Source organism: Pomacea canaliculata, linkage group LG9, assembly GCF_003073045.1.
Source record: "Pomacea canaliculata isolate SZHN2017 linkage group LG9, ASM307304v1, whole genome shotgun sequence".
NCBI lineage: Eukaryota > Metazoa > Mollusca > Gastropoda > Architaenioglossa > Ampullariidae > Pomacea > Pomacea canaliculata.
Window position 1 is genome coordinate 12,110,142 of NC_037598.1, and position 23,456 is coordinate 12,133,597.

General features: G+C 38.9%; 1 protein-coding gene across 1 annotated transcript; it reads left to right on the plus strand.

The window, feature by feature from the left end:
* The first annotated feature begins 7,110 nt into the window (after positions 1–7,110).
* On the plus strand, positions 7,111–22,673 carry LOC112571572. The gene is given in 8 exon segments (XM_025250650.1): positions 7,111–7,310; positions 8,833–9,227; positions 12,581–12,822; positions 13,106–13,244; positions 13,606–13,815; positions 14,171–14,349; positions 14,352–14,817; positions 17,542–22,673. Coding segments are annotated over 7 exon segments (2,457 nt in total). The 5' UTR covers positions 7,111–7,310; positions 8,833–9,142; the 3' UTR covers positions 18,678–22,673.
* The last annotated feature ends 783 nt before the right edge of the window (positions 22,674–23,456 follow it).

Consider the following 23,456-nt stretch of genomic DNA (forward strand, 5'->3'; position numbering starts at 1 on the left):
GTTGTGTATGTCCGACACTGAATTTATTGCTTGATACAGCTGTGTATGTCCAGGAGCTCAGACACTGAATTTATTGCTTGATACAGTTGTGTATGTCCAGGAGCTCAGACACTGAATTTATTGCTTGATACAGTTGTGTATGTCCGACACTGAATTTATTGCTTGATACAGCTGCGTATGTCCAGGAGTTCAGACACTGAATTTATTTCTTGATACAGCTGTGTATGTCCAGGAACTCAGACGCTGAATTTATTGCTTGATACAGCGGTGTATGTCGGACACTGAATTTATTGCTTGATACAGCTGTGTATGTCCGACACTGAATTTATTGCTTGATACAGCTGTGTATGTCCAGGAGTTCAGACACTGAATTTATTGCTGACAAAAAAAAATGTGAGCGTGTGTATATATATATATGCGTCCTGTTTTCTGCAAAAAGGTCTGTTTCTGTTTTTTTTTTTCTTTTCGTTTTCTCAGAGCCATCAGTTTACAAATCTAGCAACAATAGACAAGCGGAATGTATAGTACTGGTATAGTTCTCTTTCTCAGATGTTTTTTTTACGTTCTGCGTGAACAGTACGAAAAAATAAAACGAAAATCGACAGGGCCGTTTTTCGGAATTTCTTATGTCTAAGTTAGTTTCTACAAAAATGATGTTGAGTTTGACATATCACAGAAATTCCAACCTTCCATGCGACAGACGAGAGAAAAAAGTGTACCTTTTTCCAAGTTTCGAGGTTGGTGATTTTTTGATATACTTTTTGCACGCGCACTGAATAGGCTGTAGCTATTCATTCTGCAATAAATTCTTGAACAAAGAAAGTTACGAGGCAGCTGAATATCCATTTTTAATCGAAGGAATAGTGTACCCAAACAAAGCAAAGCAAAAATCCCAGTCCTGTTCTGTTTACGAGATAAAAAATATTTTATATCTCAACTCTTTTTTTTTTTAAATGGGACAACAAGGACTCATTTAGCATTCTTCGGTGACGTAAGTAAGAATATTGGTCAATCCAATTTGTCTACCCTTTTTTTGTACAAACCAATAATAATAATCATTGAGTGATTTGTATAGTGCATAATCAAGTTCCTAAGGAGCGTGCTCTTAGCGCTTGAGACAAGAAAGAGACAGGAAGAACACACAGAGGACAGAAAGGGGAAATTGTTGTTTTACTCCGAACCAGCAACTACGGTTATATCACGGCAAGGTAGCCAGCCCTGCAAACAGATGCCACATACAGAGAAAGAACAGCGTGCCCGAGACCTGAGCTGAACCCAGGACAGCCAACCTTCACTACATTGGTGACAGGTGCTAACCGTTGCATCACCGGGCCGACCAGAGAGGACGGAAGGATGAACAACAATACTTATGACTACAAAAAACAAGTTCACGAAAGGCAAAGACGAATTGGTTAACATAAACTTAGAGAATCCTATTTGCCTTGCGTGAACCTTGAATAAAGGAACTTCTCGCAAAAATTGCAAGCTCGACAGGGTTAAAAGAATAACTGCACTCAAGTCGTGTAACAGCGCACCTGGATAATGGTCTATTGTAGTCGACGACAACACGCATCAGTGTCCTGACAGCAGACATATCCAAAAGCGTCTCAGGTTTCCGCAATTTCACTTTCACGATGGAAAAAAAAAACAACTTACCTTTTTGTACATGATAAAAAAATTGTAGATGAAAAGTTCGGGCATGTTGTGTAAGGTGGTGTTGAGTTCACATGTTTGGAAAACTGCAGTCGATGTGAGGCTGCGTATGGCTTATGCTGAATATCTGTGCAGAACGTGATTGTTATTATTAAAGTAATTGGACTATTAATAATTTATTCAGCATGTTGGTTTTCTTTTACGAATTAATAAGCCTCCCAATCTTGGGTAGTCACCCCTGCTCGCCACCCAAACCTAGCGCCGGCGTTGTGCGTTCGTTGTCATTCTTTGAGTTCGAATATGAGAAACCATGACCGTTACCAGTCGTTCAAAGCCAGAAGGACTGCCGTCGTCCTGTTGCGCATCCTGGGTAAAAAAGTGTCCACTGTTTCTACCACCACCTTACTTCTTTAGTAGCACTTTATTTGACTAAGCAGTGTCTTCTTCTGGTTTTCCGCTGACTGTGACCGATTTCGGGTTTTACCTCCATGGCTGTACAGGACTTACACGCTGCCTGAGTTTAGTGTCAGTGCATGTCAAGGTGGTGCATTTATCAAGATTCAAGCAACCAGCAGGTCGACAAGGGCCGAGAGTTTTAGGTCTCTTTCTTCACTGAGATCATTCAAGGTATCATTTATAGGCACACATGTACTATCTGGCATTGTTAGACAACTTGTACTTCTGTTACCTCTGAGTCTTGAGTAGGGTCACACATGCACTGTATATGTTAGGTAAAGTGGTTGCCGTAGGGGTAGTGAACTAAATGGTTCATCGTCCCGCCCAACATCAGCCACATCTAACCTCGCCTGAGATATCAGGTTCTCGTTTACTAAGGCCTAAGCATACATCAAATAAATGGCATTCTGCTCCGGCGTACATAGATAAATATATACATTACATTACTAAGTGTACATTCAGCCCTCACCCCTACTTCCACCCCATTCCTTTGGTGACCCCTGGCAAAGTCTTTGTCGGTATCAGATCACATCGTTTTTTTTTTCCAGTTGACGTCACTGGTGTCTTCCTCAGACTGACTCGCTGGCAGGTGCTAATGAGTCTTCTAAGCTCAAGTAGGCAGGGGACTGATTTGCACCTGGTTGGTGATTTCGTACTCTCTCTCTCTCTTTGTGCACGTGCATAAATAGGTGTGTGCGTGTGTATTTGTATGCGTATCTGCCTTTCTATCCGAAGGAAAACCTCTGCGGGTAGCCCTGTGTGAAAAGATATCAAATTCAGAAGGAAGTAGCAGTGTCCCGAAACAGGATCTGAACCGAGAAACTTCGGGTCCTCACCTCCATGATGAAAGACGTTATAGCGGTCACGCACCTGGACCGCAGTGGAGTAATCTTCACATATACTCATTCCTCGCGATGTTTTTCATGGGCAGCCACTGGTTTTCACGAATACATCCTTAACACAATGAATCCCACACTTCACACACCTCTCTTATTTCCCTCTAGGTTGGCTGCACCCATGGGAACTGTCACCTCACACAAACACCTTCCGCTCTCTCGCGCATCCACTGATATCTTTCTTTTCACAAAAAAGACTACTGCTTTTAAGTCCCTGTCAACATTAAATAACATAAGAAAAACTTCCCACGGACGCACATACATACACACACAAAACTAATCATTACACGCTGTCTTTCGTACTACCTCACATGTAGGTATTCACTGGATTGTCCCACAGACCAATGGTGAGACAAAGTCACAGGCCTGGTGTTAGAGACAGGTCCTCGTATGTACACTCTGAATTCCGTTCAGTGCAGATGGGGCGCCCCAACCTTCGAAGCCCAGAAATATTTATTCAATTAATAGTACACAGGAGGTGTTGTCCTGCTTACAGTCCCCGTCAAAAATCTCGTTTCTCTGCGTCCGTTACAAAGAGTTGGTCTTGTTCCAACGGCAAGCATCAACCTTTCGCTCTCGGTCCAAAAACTGTGCTTACACTTAAACAATGGGGTCAGTAACCCTATGCATTCGAAATGTAGCTTCAAAACGAAGTTTGAAAATGTTGACTTGATTTTCACAAAATGAAAAATTGCACCTTCCGGGCTTTGCAACAGAGTCATCACTCCCTATACGCAGCGTGTTTCGGCACCTAAGTGTTCCCTGGTGAAATAAACGACTGGCCACCCGTTTACAAAAATAAAGCGCTGACCGATCATCCTCCCACAAACTTCCAATCTCTCACACAACTACACACTCATTCCCATTCTCACGTGCCGCAAAATTTCAACCAGGTCATAGCCTTGACAGGAACTATCGTCTGGTTGCCACCAGACTCTCCTATTTCTAAGAGGTTAGTCAAGAAAAAATCTGTACCCTCGACCTCGAAGTTGTTTCTCTATTTGTTGATAGACTCTGTGTGTATGTGAGAGAGAGATGAAGAATGGGTTGGAAAGAAAGACATCTGACCTCAAGAGCGTTTAAAAAAAATGGAAGACCTAACCTCACTGACCCTTATAGTTATGGCTTTAGCAATGAGAAATTAGTCACTTACATGTCATCGATACCCGCAGTAAAGATGAAATACAGCCACTAGACGTGGGATACCTGGCGTCGTCTTGCGTCAGCTCGGTGTTATAAATGTAACCGCAGCCGTGGTTGACCCCGAATCTGAAGCCAGTGACTAATTTGAAAATCTTCCTCCTCTTCCTCACCCCCATTCCCTCATATTCTTTTTTCCCTTCTCCTCCTGATTCTTGTTCCAGGACACAAAGGGACAGAACATATACGTTAGAACAAATACTTCTTTTAATCCATCAAACCAGACATATGGTCCATCAATCCTTTTATCGCACAATTATCCATTCGTTAAATTACTATACTCAGTGAGTTAAAAATAAATATAGTGTCCGATTATTGTAGTCTCCTGCATTCAATAAGATAATTAAAGTGCTTTGTCCAACGCGTTTGCTAATTGCATTCGGTGATTTAAAATATTCATCTCGAAAGAAAAAAACAAACTTTAAAAATATTTTTTGAACACTTCTAACTTGAAGATCTCTTCAAGATGTATAGGAAAATAGAAATAGAATTGGATGAGTGAGAAAAGGTATGAACCGTGATTTGAAAATATAGGCTGTTCGGAAAGTTGACAGGACGACTCGAGTAAACAGCGTGAATGCCATTTTATCTCAAGGGTACTACTATACCTGTGGCAATACCTCTCGAGAGCTGGAAAGTCCCCATTGTACATTAAACTCGTCGCACAAGCCCCTACAAACAAATCTTTACGAGCGTGGTCGTTTACACATAATGAACAAGTAAAATGCCAGGCCACAAAAATAAAAGTGTAAGTACGAGGTGACTCATTTTAGAATGACTGTGTTGTTTTTTTTTTTTAATCTTCTTTCCACAGGTGCGGGAGATGGCTAGGGCTCGAATCCCGATATTTCAGTCTGCTGGTCCGTTATAAGGATAAGGTTAGGTGTAGATTTGAAAGTTGTTTACTGTTTGTAACTGGACACATCTCTTCCCTCAGTAGGTCTACACTGTGCTGAAGTCACTGGACGGTTTTGATGGTAGATAAAATCAGAATCTCTCTCTCTCAGCGTCATCACTATTGCGATCAAAGTCTAAAAGTTGTTTTTGACCAGCCGTTGATGGATGACCTCTTGTCACACTTTAACAGCCATCCTGTTTGTCGTATTGTGGGACAGAAGCGTTAATATGTCGTTAAAGTTGTACGAATACACAATCACATTATTGTTTAAAAAAAAACCCGTTCTACCCATAAATCTATATACTGAGGTAAATAATTTATAATCTGTATTTATCATCTTCGCCATGCAAATACAATTTCCAGGGGCGGTGGTAACCGACAAAGTAAGGAGGATGTAGCATTACCCAGTCGTTGTGACTCCCCCACCAACACACACACACCCACACTATACATACCCACCCATCTATCAATCGCCTCTTGCAAATTTCTAAGTTTAGGCCACTGACGTCAGAAGACCAATTACCTTCGACCACGACTTGACAGAAGAGCTTTAACTGCATGTCTCCTGGATATTAACGGCCCACATACAAGGCAGTCTTTTACCGAACACCACAGGTCAGCCCACCAGCTCGACATCTGTTGATCGCTTCTCAGCTGTAGGCTGTCTCTTTATGTGACAGTTAAAGTACCCTACAGTTCTCGGGTCATTTCAGAGTAAGGGTTAGAAATCAAAGTCTATAACAGGTCGATCCACGGCAGTTTCTTTCCTTCTTGATGATGATAATGATGATAATAATTCTTCCTTTATTTCCTCCTCAGCTTTCACTCCGTGTTTTGCCACAGATCCCACAGTAAGCAATGTATTTTTACTTTACAGTAGGAGGAAAACTAAACCTTTACACACAAAAAAGTATATTTATGATCATGCACTTGGAGCTGTCGGCATGCATCCATATGCCTCCTAAGCGATTGGAGCGCACTTTCACCTTAAATGTCCTAACATTGTCTTTACTTGTTCCATCCCCGTTGTACAACAATAATATGCAGCTATCACATAGCCAGTAGTTGACCCACTTTGTAGGGATGCCGACCAATTTTACCATGAAGTATATATTTATTAGGGTTGCAAGAAAACTGTTGCAAGTCGATCAGTATTTGTTTTCAAAATTATCCATTCTGCATTTATAAGTTTTTATATATTTCCGCTGGATAGATTAGCATTGCAATATTTTCCGCTAAGATAAATTCTTTTTAAAGTAAAAGGAGGGTGTCCAAATATCAAATGAAACAGTAAAAACAGCCCTACATACCCTTCAGCGGGTCTTCGTCAAATTTTATTTGTCAATGGAAATTCTGCTTGGTTAATTGTGACCATCTGCTTCTTCCAGATCAATTACAGTCATTGCTCTTTCTCGCTCAAACGGTCTCCCATTAAAAAACCCACAAACACGGTCTTAAATAATTCACAAGTGAAGTTTTGAATATCTGATGAAGTTCATAAATTTGATTTACACGGGAAATGACAGTGTCGGACAGAAAGACAATGTCATATGCAAATAAAGGTAGCAAGAAATTTTAAGTTTATGACAAGAGAGAGATCGAGCAAGGAAAGACATGTTTACTACATGCTATATAATTTCCAGAATCGATATAGAATATTTTCAATCGAATGCCGCAGCTTGGTAAGAGGCGTTAAGATAATTATTTACCTGACGGATTTTTTTTAAACTACGAAATTTCCAAGCTACCCTCATTGCTGAGAACTTTCTTGAATGTACGTGTCATGAGTCATTGTTTGTTAAGGTGGGGTTAAACAGTAACGTCAGTTGTAAGCAAAACAAAAGTGTGCGGATACTTAGAAGGAAACAAGTGGCCAGGGCTTCCTTTTTGCTTCACGAAGATTTTGTTTAGTTTCTTCGAGGACGAGAATTTTGTTCTCTCTTTCCTATCTCCTTCAAACGAGAGGTTGCACGAGACAATTACGTCCCTTGTGTCCTGTGTCGCTCACCTGTCCAATAGAGGGCGCTGCGAGGCCTCCCTGTTGTTGATACGCTGGTCTAGTTCGTGCTTGAACGAGACGACAGGTATGTTAGTCATTCGGCAGTGAGCTGTGACTTACATGTGTCGTCATTTTCTGTGTTCCTACCTCGAAGGAGAAAAAAAACACGAATACATTGTCAGATGAAGTGACAGTCATTTTCAGCCAGGTAAGTCGCTTTCTGGTCGTTTCATTTCAAAGTTGCCGGCGAGATTTCAAAGTGGAGCATGCGTAAAGAGGACACGGTCAGGTTGCTTTCTCACAGCAGTCGCGCAATTTTGAACCGCGTCAGGGAGCGACTGCTGTAGGCAGAAAACAACCGCCGGATTACAGTAAAGCTTTAGTGCCAAAACTAGGTTGCGGTAAAGGGGAGATCGGGGGAAAAGAGACCAGACAAAGACTGAGGTCCCCACCTCGCCTCGTGTAATAGTGAGGTTTCCTTGCCACACCGATGAGCCTAGGTGGGTGCTTGTTGTCGGTATGAACATTTTTTTTTTTCATCGAGGCTTCCGCGTCTAACTCTTGTGTCCTGTCTTATCTCCATCATTAACTAGTTGAAAGATTTCACAGGTAGTTATTATATCTTTGCATGAAGATTGCTTTTCAAGTACATGTTTCGCATTCCTTGTCTCGAAGCTTTTTTTTTTTTTATATAATAAATTTGCAGGGAATGTAATACCGTCACTAATCAACTGAATGTTTAATTGTAGTGAAATACTTTCTTCAGCTTTATCGTTAGATACGAAATTACAAAACATTTGTTTTACTTCGGTTGAGACGAAGGACGTAGAACCTGTCCCAGTAGTTTACTCCTTAGCTTTCTCTGACAAGGCCAAAAAGACAACATTTCCGGGTGTCATGGCTAAACTATTTGCACCACCTCATACGGCATGCAGGTAGGACACGTATTCGAGGCAGGTTGTGGCACTCAATAAACCTTTGCAATTATTATTGTCATGTGTAATGTTCGACACGAAACATCAAAATATGTCCTATGGAGGCCCAAACAACCTCCAAACCTTCACCCTACCCACCTTTTAAGAGTAATGATGTTATAGAATGATAGTAGTCTGGTAATTGTAGAGTGAGATATCATTTTTGTAAGATTGAAAGATATTTTTTTAGGATACTAGTGAGATGACACTTACAGCTCAGTATAAAGCAGCAACAATTTTGTAGTGGCTAAATTGCCTCTCACCACGAGGGGTGTTGTAGGTTCTTATCTCAACTCTGATGTAAAGGCATTCTGTGCCTACCCTATGTGTGTGGTCGTGCACCTGTGTGTATGTACATAAAGTGCTTTGAGTGTGGCTATATAAATGTTACAGTTTATGGGATTCTTTCTTTCTCTCTCTCTCACACACATTTTTATTAGAAACCAGGATGTAAAAATGTAGGATGTCACAAAATAATTTTAGTAGGATGTCCAAAATATAAATATTTTTAGTAAAGTGTTCCTATTACCCAATAAGATGACCAGAGGATTATTTTAAACAAAAAATGCACCTTTGATCTTTATATACAATTCGTCAAGTGTAGTAAGATGCAAACGTTAGATGTTTAGAGAGAAATATGGGTGTGATTATTTGCATTGTTAAGTAATTTACAGTCACCAAAGCATGTTGTCATTTTTCATTTTTTTTTATCAAAATGATTTTTAAATACTATCTCCTAATTTTATTTTCTTGCAGATTCTGTGAGTTTTTGGTAATGGGCTTGTGACTGCACAATTCTGATTCAAGGACAATGTGAACATTGAGCTGTGCAAGGTTTTGATAAAGGATACTTTGCTTCTCACCTAAATCTTGGATACATTTAATGGACAATCAAGGCTGATGGAAGAGGTTGGGAATGGCTTGCAGAACTGAAAGTTAACAGATCAGGAAGTTTTCATTCAACACTTTGCAGATGATTTAGCTGCAGAGAGCAGAATCATTTCCTTCCAAGCCAGATCAGGGTTGCCTGTTATAAATAGTACCTCAGAACAACTAAAGGCCCACCATGGAAGCAAATTATTTCATTGTACTTTTCACCCTTGGATTATTTCTCTTACAAGACACAGCTGTAGCTCAGGAGACGATAAATGGTAAGACATTCTTTCGCCATTTTATTTGTGTAAAATATATCAAATATTAATTTAGTGCAACCTATTTCTGAGCGAAGTTATAGTCAGAAACTGAATGATTTATGTCTTAAACTGGTCGATCTGAATGAAGTTAACCCTCTTAGCACCACATAAAAATATTACAATGACTGGCATATACCTGAAGACGACAGTGGGTGAATATTTTTTTTAATTGCTGCCCTGATGTAGAAGACATTTATTAGACCAAGAAACCTAGACATTTCTGGCAAGAGAAAACTTTGCAATAAAAGTGCAATAAAAGTAATGGGAATCGCCTTCCCCATGCTTCCCGATCGTGGTCCATGGTGCTATTTCATCGCTTTACTCGCCGCGTGTGTCGTGTCGTTACGGTCGAATAGTTTTGTGCTCACTAAGCTTAGCGCTGTCGAGCCAGGCATCTGTCCCAAGATGTTTGAGATTAGTTGGATGGTTTTGCCGGCTGAACTTATAACCCTAGTCCCACCGAAGACTGGGGTCGCGAGCAAATCTTGGCGCGAAGGACGTCAATGCCTGTAGGGCCACCTCCTTCCCCCCACCACATCCCTTTATGTAATCTTTGGGGCGGACGTATTCCCATCCCTCTCTGTAAGTACACCCGTGGACGTGTATAGGTGGACTGCTGTCTGTCTGCCAAGACCAACGCTTAGCCTCTTGCGAAGTTCGCCGCCGTTAGTCTCGGCGAGCCTAAACAAAGAATGTGACTAAACCGGAAGCTTTGTAGCCTAGTGCCTCGTTTTAACAGTTAACTGACAAAAAAAAAAAAAAAAAATCGCCTGCCAGCAGTCCAGTAATACAAGTTCGTGGTACACCTATACGCAGGGATGGGCGTTGGGGGTTTTCTTCTGGTACTCCGGTTTCCCCTCCCCTTAGTGCGAAATCGCGTCAAGGTGGAAGCACTTTCCTACTAAATCAACCAACCAAACCGTATTCTCATCCCAAATACGATGCGAGTGAACCCTTACTTCATAAAAAGAATCTTATCGGTAGGCTAGTATTTGTCAATAGTGTGCCGCATAGTTTGCTTTAGACCAGAAGCAGTCGGTGAGGTTATTGCTGAAAGCCTCCTACAATGGTCACTTGCAGAATTGTTAGTTTGGCTTACAGAGTTTATCTCATAAAACCCGATGGTAACCACAGTTTGGTTCAGCGAGCCTTTCACCATCAAATCAGGAAATTCGGATGTTTTGTTGAACCAGCTTACCAACTTCATCAACTGACACATTTTGTAAACATGATTTAAATTCCAGCGATCACTGAAGACCAATTGTGTTTGTAACTACTTTTTTCATAAATAGACAGTTCAGTTTCATTTATGCGATTATGCAAATGTTGCTGGATATTTTTTGTCAGTGACTTGTTCCCATTTAAAGCTGCAAAGAGCGTTTAAAATTTTCACATTTGCGTGAGTAGTGCTTCTGATCAGAGACTGCTACTACCAATAATAGATGTGTGATTTACTTAGAGAATAAATCACACTCAGGAAGGACCATGCTCTCAGTGCTTAAGTAGTAGACATGGACAGAATACATAGGACGGAAAGAGAACTGTGCAGACAAGTAATAACAGACAAATATAGGAGACACAAAGAGGAATCAGGGAACAAACAGTAAAGATAGAAAGTGCCAAGTTGATGTACGAGAAGGTAGTGCACATTTGCTTAGGCATTTCAGTCAGGATACAGAATATTGCTGCATTGTGTTTCAGATGAAAGTGCCTCTGAGATTTGAAAAAGTTTGTTTACATTTGACCTGTGCAGAACTACAAAGGTTGCAGTTGTTCGAAAGACAAGTCGGAAGCTAGGCAGGGATTGAATTGTTCAGTATTAAAATATCACTACAAAAATTGAGAAAGAGTAGTTCTTACCTTTACTTCTTGAATGTACAAATAACCAATGATAAACCCAAAGTGTCTGCTACAATAACAAAAATGTTTGGCAACCAAACAGTATGAACCACTTCTTATTTCACAATTGGTTTTTCCATTTATAAACCCGTTTCTTTTATTCAGTGAGTTTGCACATACATTTTTCCATTGTATGAATGAGCAGAATACTGATTCCTGTAGCAAGGAGCAGCCCTTAAAGATGTACAGTGGAGGTTGTAAGATACATATTTTGGCTAACGTGTTATTGGTGGTGGTCTTGTCCGCTTATCAGCAGGCAAGTCTGTTAAAGTGCATTCACTGACATATTTATTGTGTTGTAAACATAGCCAAGGACAAGGTTAGGATACTTTGTGCAGTGGCAGGAATTTGACAACTGCTGATCAGTTGAAAGTGAGGTGTTCAGAAAGGAAAATTCATGGTCCCCAATGTGTATAATGTAATTAGGATGGTCCATTAGAACAAATGGAAACAACAATACACAGTAAACAGTATCAGTAGGTGTGTAAGGATAGAGACCTAACTACATCTCAGATAGTTATTTATAATGCATATTTATGGTGACCAGAAGTAGAAGAATGCTTATAAAGATTCCATTTTTTGAGTGGTGCATTGATTCAATGTTCAAATGCCAGCATCTCAAAAGGCTTGCACATTCAAATAACTAGACTCCTGAAGTATAATTATTTTCTCCTAACTGGCTGCTGGAGAAGAACACAAAAGCTGCTGGTGCTGAATTCCTAACATGTTGCTCGCTTGTAAAACTTGCTAATGAAGTTGACATCCTTGTTTGGGCTTTTGTAACATTTAATGTTCCCACACCAAACTACTATATTAAATGGGAGAATGCTTTTAATGTTGAAATGTAGAACCTATTTTTGTTTTATGTTCGAACACAAAGCATAAACTCCTGAAAATGGAACAAGACCTAATAAAACGTGGATATTCATTGTCCACCTTTTTTTGTGTTTGGTGATATTCAACTCCACGAAACATATATCATCACATCTCTATAACTGGGATTGTTTGAAAAGTGAATGATCCTATGCAATTGCACTTCACTGTTATAAAAGATCTAAGTGTGCAACTGCCAGTATTTGCATATTTCTTTTCTAGAGGGACATACAAGTTTATATACACCTCCTTCCCTGAGAAAAAGTGCTTGAATGTTATTTTTAGATACAAGCTCATTTTCAGCACTGCATCTGGGTTTCCTGTTTTTATGTTGTTGTTTTTGCTAGGTAAAGGACCAGGGTACAACTAATGCTGTAATGAAGATCAGAAAACCAGCTGTGCCACATTTCGTTTGGCATTATCAGTGATCGCAAGATTCTTTTAGCTTGCTCTGGATGACATCATGTTTTCTAATACTTCATAACCTGCAATAACATCCTTGTAAAATATTGATTTATTGGTTTTTTTTTATTTTGCAGTGAATATGAATGGAAAAGGGTGTGATAATCCTGATGGTTACGTAGTCAATGATAATCAGATCTATTCTCTGTATTACGACTACTCGCCACAAATCCAAGGTAGCAGGGACCACTGTGACGTGTCTCTGCGTACTTCCCTAACAATTCGCCGACTAAAATACTACGTCACCACACTAGACCTCTTGGACTGTGGTGTTGAAATTTTGGTGTACTACAATCCTAGCATATCTGCAACACCAACGGTAATATTCCTGGCAAAATTGTTCAAAATAAAGAATACAGATGTTTTACAGAAAAAAAAAATTAAATCAGTTCTACCTCAACAGAAGTTTATGCAGACAAAAATTGTATCGTGGCCTGATTACAAACAGTATTGCTAATGTAAAGTTGTTTGCTCATTTATGTTTTGAGTTGTCTAACTTGTTTTTTGTGTGATGTTCATAAACATTTCTAAATTTTAGTTTGGACTTTTTTGATGATTCTTTTCTTTAATCTGTTAAAGCTGTTTTGTTCTCATGCTTGCAGAGAAAATTGAGCTGTAATGACGACAAAAAGCTGCCAATTACTGAGACTTCAAACTTCAACTCACTGAAGTTTAGTCTACGGAAAACAACGTCACAAGCAAACACCATAAGGATTTTGATCAGAGTCACTACAGATCATGGTAGTGGCTTATTTTAAAGCCTTAAACAGTTACAGACTTGTATATATTAGGGTTTGCCATCAATTGTTGTTTTTTTTCCTTGGTACTCCAGTTTTTTCCACCTTGTGAGAGTATGTGTGTGGAGAGAAAGCGAGAATGATGTTGAATGAATTCTGTACGATGTATTTGATCCCTACTGAAAACTTTGCTCTGGATTTATGTGTGTATAGCATCTTTAGCCCACATTTGATTGGGAAGGTGCTGTGCAAAAAAATCTTATTATTATGATAATAATAATGGTTGTTCATTAGTGAAAGTTTTTGTAATGGTTTTTGCATATTTTTATGATACTTATCTTGGTATTTTCTTCTGTCACTAACAGGACCAGACATAGGTTTGGTGAAGGGGGAGTCTGAGTTCTATGAGACACCTCTGCAGCCTGGTGCCATAGCAGGCATTGCCATTGCTGGTGCTATAATTGTCGTTGCCCTGATTGGCCTTGCAATCTATTGCTGCATCAGAAACCGACGGGAGAATCTTAAACATGTTGAGGCGAGTGGCGCCCCATCTGCATCAAGTGTCTTCACTTCTGGTAGTGTCTGTCTCAATTACTGGTTGTCTGTTCATGCTAACATACCATCCTTTAGGCAGCTTGGGGCTTTCTTTTGAGGTCTTTTACTGTTTTTGGCAAGTCAAGCAAAGAAGGAAATCTTTCACAATTTATGTTAGTAATGTTAAATGTAAAAGTGAACCTTTTTTGAACATTTAAGCAAAGGTTTTTGTTTTTGAAAAAGGAAGTATTCATGCAGATGGAAATTATTGGATGATTTTTTTTTTCAACATGGATACCGTAACAAAATGAGAAGAACAATAGGATTACTGTAGAATAATACTTCATACTTATGATATATTTAAAAAAAACTGATAATGCATGTTTTTATTTATAGGAACTTCCCAGAACATGTTCCCGGCCAACAACAAGCGTTCCAGAGGAAGCTATGGCTCCATGGAAGACGTTCGAAGCACCACCACCTCTTCCACAGGGAAGAATGCAAATGCCTACTCCAACAAAGGCTACAAGATCGATGGAGACGAGAAGAGCACCAACAACTACTACAACAAGGGTATAAGGCCGACTCAGACGAGAAGAAGCCTCACCGACAGAACTCGTACTCCAGGCGCGACAAGAACCAGGGGGGGCACCTCAACGAGGCCTACGAACAGTCGGATGTAAGTGCCGATGGCACTGACTTCTCTCGTGGAGAAAGTGGGCGTGCACTGAAATATGCTAAAAATAAGCAATACAGTCGGACAGAGGAGTATCAGATGAGCAAAGTCAACAAGATGCCTGTCAATGGCATTTTAAAGACAAGGTCCAAGTCCCCAAACAGATCTCAGTCATCTACAGAGAGTTCTACAGACAACAATGCTCTGGTGTATGGATACAGTCATTCAAGTAGTGCCCATCCCAACACCCAGCATATTGTCACTGTTGAAAAGACTCGCTCCAGATCCCACTCTCGTGGATCACGATCTGTCAGGTCAGGATCCACAGGATCACAGGGCCGTTCAAGCTCTGCAAGTAGAGCAACAGGTAAGGACAAGAAAATGCCCTCGACTGGCCGACAGTATGGTGATTTATCTACTTTTCTTGATGAGAAAGGTCGTAAGCCAAGGTCTCGTTCTAATAGTACAAATCGAAAACGAAACGATTCTAGAGCTAGTGAAAGAGAACTGGGTGACATTTCATTTTCATCCTCAAAGAAGAACACAGTTGGAAAAAGAGTTCATATTCAGGGAGTGGAGAGTGACATTTAGATCTTTGTAAAGCAATTTCTTAGGAATTTTTAATGTTATCAGAGAATCGAAAAACTAAAACTATTTTTCTGTTTTTGAACCAACAGCACAGGTCGCCAAATAACATTGTATGCAAACTATGCAGATATACCTGTAGATTGCCATTGGGAGCTCAAAGAGGAAAACGTGTTTGTGTACAGTGATGTGAGAACTAGGAGCAAATCAGAGAATAGATTGTTTGCAGAGATCTGATTTGTTCTGAAATAAAATAGGTGACAACCTTGAATCTGAATGCTACCTTTGTCTCTATACACTAGCAGTAAGTGGAATGTGGAAAGAGAATGGGGGATGATGTGGTTGGACACTGCAGCTAATGCCATCTTGCCATCACATTAACTATGCGCTTGGTGATAGGAAAAATGAAGCTGTTTATGTGGTGTTGTCTGTTGGTATGAACTGAAGGACAATAAATATCTTCAAGTGGATCGATTACCAAAACATTTCAGTATTTTGTGTGAAATAACTTTTTTTTATGGCTACATTTTCCCAAAGATAGTGCTTCTGTAAAGGATATAAATTGTGGATTATCAAAAGACAGCAAAGATAAGCGATGGGAAAGACTTTGTTCTCAGATTTCCATAAAAGCCATGAAATTGCACAGCAGCAAACATGAACAGTAATTGTCCTGAAAGAACCACTGTACAAAAGATGGTCGATTTTCAGGTTAGCTGAGGAAAGGACTCCTACATTTTGGGGTTTTTTTCTGGATCTCTTGCTTTCGTACATGCATCCTAAAATCACAAACAGCATGAAAGTGTACATATATCAGCTAATGAAAACATTATAAAAAGTGATTTTGTGCTTAATAGTACTATTTTTTTTTCAAAATTTAGTTTCTCACTCAGTGGTCATACCTGACCATGTATGGTGAGTGGGTTTGTCACACAGGAACGCTTTGTTTGCAACCTGTTCCCTGAGCAGAGATTCACATTTTCATATGTCTAAACATTTGAGGCACACTATAACAAGCTATTAAACATTATATCCTACTTTGAAACATATGAATCTGCATATGCAGCATACAGTGTATGCTTTATAGATTTTCAAGACTGTGCTGTTGAAACCAATGTTCAAATATACTGATTTGGTCATCTCTGTAAAACAACATTTATGTTTTGTCATTTACAAAATCAGACATTCGGTGAGCAGACTTCTTTATAGTTACAAAGCTCATCTGGAACCATAAAATGATTACATGAATGTCCATTCGTTAATATTGCGTTGAGAAGAGGTATGAGGAAAGAGATGTTTATTAAACTGCCTATATTTGTAGCCTTGCTTTAACAAACAATTACAAAAAGCTTTCTCATAATAACAATTTGAACATTAGTTACATGACTTGTGACTGCTCTCCCCATGATCTTAGACAGCCATCTAGCCAAACCAAATGGTCCTGAATGAAGACTTGACTGGAGCAAAGATGGCTGGAAGTTTATGGGTAGAACTGATTTCTTAAAAATGAGCACCATAAGGTTAAGAGTCAGCATGACCTACTATGAAAATAAACTTGACAGTGCGTAGAATTCTTACCTACAATAACATTTTAAAATATTTGGCAAGCATATGGCATATGGAACCTACATCAAATTTGCGCATTTTATGTTTTAAGTTAGTTTTTAATTTTGAAATATGAGGATCTGCTAATTGCCATTACAAGTCCAGTTTTTAACTATTTTAGGTGAAATGTGTACTTTTACCAGTCAAAAGCATATAGGCACAAACATATTTTAATTGTTGGCAAGTTTTCCAAGGTTAATTATTGGTTTGACTTTGTGGACAAAAATTGTTTGTGTGGCATGTCAGGATGAGTGAAATGTTTGCACATTTGGCTGAAGGTTTCATTTGACACAGCATAGAGGCTGTGGCGCTTGGGTTAACTGATGATAACTGCAGGATGCCATGGACTGTGATTAATCATACCAGAGTTTTTTTCCTCAAGTGTGTGCAACAGCTCTGGATTGGTGCTACCACTAATGATCTCCATTCTGTTTCCCTGTGATCATTCTTTGTCATAACCATTTTAACACTCCTGTAAGACTTCACTGACAGAGGTCTCTTGTAGGGACTTAACCTTATCCATATCTCCCCCTCCCTACCGCTACCTTCTTTTGGAAAAGTCAGTAAAGGAATTCTTCTTAAGCAATCAGTACTCACAGAGAAAAACTGTTGGGTGAAAACATCTTTTCTTTACTCTCAGAATTGCTAAACCCTGTAACACTATAGCTGGGTTTAACAGATGGCTTGTTACTTTTCATGTAACATCTTTTCTCAGCCACTGTGAAGTTTGTTCAGGTGCTGAATGAGGCTTACAACACCAGCCACTCATTTATCCATCCCATGCATGAACCAAAGCATTTGCTTGTGTTTGCATGAGGGAATGGCTGTTCGAATGCAGAATGGTCATACTAAGATGCTAATGCAGCAAAGCAAGCAAATTTGTCAATACATGTTTTGCTTACAGGAACATCCCAGAAAATCTCGCCAAATGACAGAGCAAGCTGCGGGTCAGCAGATGGTGAAAGTACCACCTCTGCAACTGCACCGATTGCTGATGCTTTCACTAATGAAAGCAACCAAGAGAAAAAACAGGCCATACCCTCCACAGAAACCTACAAGGCCAAGTCTGAGGCTTACCAAGGCAAAAATACTACTGCTAGCTCCAATAAAGGCAGTAAGGCTAATATAAACCAAAAATATGTTGGTGATGTTTCAAGCAAGAACAGTAAAGCTGATCCAGACAAGAATGCCAATGCCTTTTCTGAGAAGCAGTCCAACGATAACAACATGGATACTCGATCCATCAGCAGTGTGGACAATAAGATTAACCCAGACGAAAATAAGGGCACCTACTCCAAAAAAAGCCATAAGGCCAAACAAAATAAGCCTGACTCCCAACAGGAGAAAGAACTATCAGGATATGTTAACAAGACCTATGAGGATTTGAGTACAAAAAGCAAACATGATCATGCTTACTCCAAGAAAGGTCGTAAGGCCAAACAAGTTGGCATGAAGCCTGACTCCCAACACAAAAAAGAACTGGCAGGACATGTCAACAAGGCATGTGAGCAATCAGATGTGAGTGTGAATAGCACTGAAATTTCTTCTGTGGAATATGGTAGTGCAAAGCAACATGATGAGAAGGGGCCCTATAGTCCAACAGAAATGAGCAAAAGACCTACCAGCGGTATCTTAAAGAGAAGGTCCAAGTCTCCAAATAGGTCTCGATCATCTGCAGACATCTCTTTAGACACAAATGCACTAGTTTATGGATACAGTCATGGCAGTGGCACCAATCCCAACACACTTCACATACCCACCATTGAGCGGACTCGGTCCAGGTCACATTCAGTCAGCTCAGGATCTCGGAGTCGTTCAAGCTCTATGAGTAAAGTTTCGGGCAAAGACAAGATGCTGCCAAAGACCACCCGACAGTATGGTGATTTGTCAAATTTTCTTAATGACAGAGGTCATAGGTCAAGGTCTCATTCTCGCAGTGGTTATCGAGAAAGAAGTGGTTCCAGAACTAGCGAAAAAGAACAGAAGAAGACCACTGGTGGAAAACGAGTCCACATTCAGGGAGTAGAGAGTGACATTTAGTTGTTGTTTTTTTTAATAATAATTTCTTCTTATATTTAATGGCTGATATCAAAACTGGATCTGTGTATTCATTTACATTTTAGAATGTGACAGTTTGTCATCAAATACTGTTGTATGCAGCTGGGTGCAGACCGTGAGCTATAGACTATGTGGAGGAAGTCATTGAAAGAAAAAATGTTCTTTTCAGTGTTTTGAAAACCTGAAAGGCATCACAGCATATGCCACTGCCCTTCCATAATAATCTGTATAAGCTTGTAGACTAAAGAGGAAAAACACGGACAACTTTATGTCAAGAGCAGAGCTAGTCTCAAATAGTCTTTTAAAAAAAAGGAAAGGCAAATAACAGGGTCAAGAGAAACAAATATAGCAGCTGACAGCTGTAAGTGATCTGTTTGGTAGTCTTATTATTTTTTTAAATTCAGGATGTGTTGTGGTTTAATGGGATCTTTGTAGGTGAAGATGGGTGTGCCTGAGGTTGCAGCCAAAACATAAATACCATATGCCTCACTTGTGTCCTCTGTGCAAGTGCATTGATGGTGGATGGTCTAAATGTTGAAGTAGTTGGATATATTAGTCTACTGTGGTAATACTGTGAACCTACAAGCCTGGATAATGAATGGTCCAATTACAAGAAAAGGGTGTAACTGAGGTCTTGGATTTTCGTGGCAGCAAATGGTAAAACAGTCACGGTTGTATTTGCCATGTAAGCTCTTTATTCAAATAAAATATGAATTGTTTTCAGAAGGAATGCAATAAGCAAGAAAATGTTCTTGTGTGCTGGTCTCCAAGCTTGCCTTTTTTGATTTTTTTTTTTTTAAAGGCTTTGTCATTTTGTAGATGACAGGTAACAGGAAAATTGGAAAGAAGGGTTTGTTCCATGAATGGCTACATACTAGATTTCCACCATTATGAGGTGGGGCCTTCCTAAAAGTGTTTTGGACACAATGACCCATTATGCCTGAGGAGCTTACAGATTTACAAATACAATTGAAAATCTATTGGTGGGATTAATGTTATACTTTTATAAATAATCCTTTTTTTTTTCCTCTTGTGGCTTTCATATCCTTACTATATATTTCAACAAAAATAAAAATAAATGTACATGCAGGTTGCCAATATGCCAAATTTTGTTTTTGAGAATATTTAAGTTTGTTTCTGACATGGCAGTATAGCCCCATTTTCTTCTTCTTTTACAAGCAGACACAGAGCAAAGTAGATATTAAAAGACTGAAGATTGTAAGGGTTGCGTTTTGCCAAACTGCACTGATTTGGGGATTTAACATAGAGGTGGCATCTCATGGTGGAAAAGTATATGTTAAGATGGTTACTGTTTTGGTTTTTTTTTTTCTACATACATATATTTCAAATGTGTGGGAAAAACAAGTTTTGGTGTAAAACTAGTCCAAAACAAGTTGAGGACAGCTCAATCAAGTAAATATGAATTTGAACAAGTGATCAGTGCCTTAAGAACAATATTTTACAAGAATGCCCTGCAGTATCCTCTGCACTACTAATAGATGGCAATAAATATTTGCAATTGCCTCTGTTTTGGCTTATTCCTCAATACTTGTGCGGTGTCATTTCTCCTTATCCTTCCTTTTCTTCATTTTGCCATCTTGCATTGGTTTTTTGACTTAACAGGATAATGAGCCTTCTTCACTGACACTTTTCAGGTGCTGTGAGCCATGTTGCTTTCCATTTTTTGATTTATGGACCATGCACGTTACATGTTCTGTAAATTAGATGTTGGATGAATGGGCTTCGGTGAAGTCATCTGGTGATAGATGCATTTTGTGTGACCCTGCATCTTGGTTCATGCGTATTTCTGGACTGCTGTCGCATTGGCTTCCCAAGTACCGGGATTGTGCTGTTTTCAACTGTGTTGCTCTACAACTTTCTATGGGGCTGACTTTGTGAAGGTCACTTCACAGGAAAGGCCAGTTCTGGCGAAAATGAAGATCTGTCACTACTCGCCACTTGTGAGAGACAGCCAAATATCTTTGCTGACTAGCGTGAAGGTGATGAGGACTGACTTTATCTCACCTGTCAGCAACCTCACGCCTTCCACTAGCTACACGCTAGGCTTTGTGCTTTGGTACTGTGGCTATAACCATGGCAACGAAAACAAATCTTTTGTTCTTGACACATCATCATCCCCATGAGCCCCTTCATCAACCATGCCTGTTCCTTTTGGAATCGCCGCTTGTATTGTGCAAGCAGTTCAGCAACCTGTTCACTACTGTCATTTTACACGTTTGTCTTAACTGGATACATATGGATGAATATTTTTTTACATTTAGCAGAGATCTTCTACAGCTATAATTTGCTTGCATGTTTGCGGCATGAAGTTGTCACCCTTAAAAGGTGTGCTCATGTGCCTAAGTAAAGTACCTTGAGTCTGGCTGATACTGGAGAAAGGCGCTATGCAAATGTGCTAATTATTATTATATCCCTGGCATTTCTCATTCAGATTTGTATGGATGACAGTTAAATGCATGTGCTGGCATGTGTACTTAATACCCATCCTCATCGACTTATAATCTGCATGATTTTGATGAACTTTTTTCTTGCACTGTTTGTTTTTTGTTTTTTTGTTTTTGGTTTTTTTTTTGTATATGTGTGTTTTCCTAGAACAAAATCTTCATGGAAGTAATAATAACATGAAGACTTGCATAATTGGAATTGTGCACACTGCACACTATATTAAAGTGTAGAATTAATCATAAATAACATGCATGGTGTGAATAAGCACAGTTGTAAAATTAGATACTTGGAAGGATGAGTTACTTAGAATTTGGCTAATGGTCATCAAATTAAATAGGCATGCTTTACAAATAGGCACAGACGAATTCTTACTATTTTTATGAATTGTGAGAAGAGATGCTTTTTTATGACAAGTTTGAGTATGTCAGTCAATTCTTAAGTGAAATGAAAAAATTGAAAATATGATGACTCCATGTTTTCACTTTAGTGATAGGAATGGACAAAATGTGATCATGTGACAAAGGATTTTTAACTCCTGTGAAGGAGTGAGGAGATACACAAACATATAGGATCATACATTTTCAAATATTTTAGTGGCTGAAAATTTATTGATGAAATGCATGCATAGCCAGTATAAATAAAAAAAAAAAAAATCACAAAAGTGGTTTGCATTAATGTCATGTAGGGTAAAAGAGTCAGAAGTTTGTTTCCTGTCGCAGTTCTATGCAATTTACTTTTTATAAATAAATGGTTTTTCATATGTAAATACCACAAATCATTTACCTTGATATGTGTGCATTGTTTTAAACATGTTATCCAACTGCACAATGCATATGTACATATAATGTAAATGAAAGATTTCAGATTGTATTTAAATAGCTGCTTCTCTGGAAACAGTATCACACATTCCAGTACAAATGTTTTTATGTAAAACTAGTGTTGTGTATGAGAATATACTTTCTTACTATTAAAGATTTGTGATGTATTTCTAATATTTTTTAAAATCAATGCTTTTCAACATTTTCAGGTATAAATATAAAATATATATTTCATTTTTTAAGGTTTTTTCTGTATAAAAAGGGTTTTCTTATTACCACTCAGGACTTATTTTGAATGTTGACACAGGATTTCATCAATAATGACATTTAGTAGCATGAAATTTAATTCTAGGTAAACAGATGTAAACACTTACATCTGGTTTAATAGTGGGAAAGAATAGCCTATAAATTTTTACCCGTCATACGCATGTTGCAGAAAGTGACTAAAATGAGCCTATCAAAAGGTACAGTTTTTCTGTTTCTGTGTTTAGCTTGAGCTATCAGGTTCTTATGAGAAACAGACTACATTAAACTATGCTGAATCTTCCATATTGCAGGAGGGGAAGATTGGGTTAATATGTACAGAAATGTGGCTCAATTTTTATGTGACATTTGTGTGTTGAATATTTGCATAAGTACTCATTAGAACAAGTAAACCATGTATCTAATAACTTAAAAGTGTATTTCAAGCTGATTGGCATGTGTTGTATGACAGTGTTGCCTTCTAATGGCAGTAAATGGATGCATGCATGTGTTAGCCTGTATGTGTGTGTATATGAGAGAAAGATTAGTCATGGGAGAAGAGAGAGCTGGAATCTTATCCACGAGATATTAGAGGAAGCACAAATCTGAAATGTTCATGAAGGTAGCCTAACCATATAATAACTGAAGCTGCTTTGAAATTACTTAAACATTGACCCTACTTTTAAAGGGAGGATAACGATATCTGATAATAATGTGTTATCAAAATATTTGATGTCTCGATATATAACCTGGTACAATCAAATGTCTGACAGAAAGGTTGACAACCCAAATATGCTTCTGATGTTATAACTTGCCATATTGCTTAAAAAGATATTTCAGAAGTGACATACAATGCATTCATTCAAAGAAGAAAACTGTATTTACCATCCTGCTCCAAAATATTTCTGCAGTTTTGAGGACTGACCTGCATTTAATCCATGTCTTGACCGAACTGATGGCTCGCCACATGATGCTCAGCTGTAAACTAGCATGTGTATCTGATGCATGTCAAATTCTCAGGAATCCTGTAATGTTTCTACTCCATAGCAGTGAACACCCCTAAAGTGACTGGTTTTTTTTTTCAACTCCTGGCCAGGAGCTACAATAAAAGCCTTTTACTGATGTGAACCAGTAGTTGATACACACCAGCTTCATATTCCATGTACTAAACTCTGCTGGCCAGTGAGACTTTGTCAACGATCCTTTTGCCTATAACACTTACACGTTTTCACAA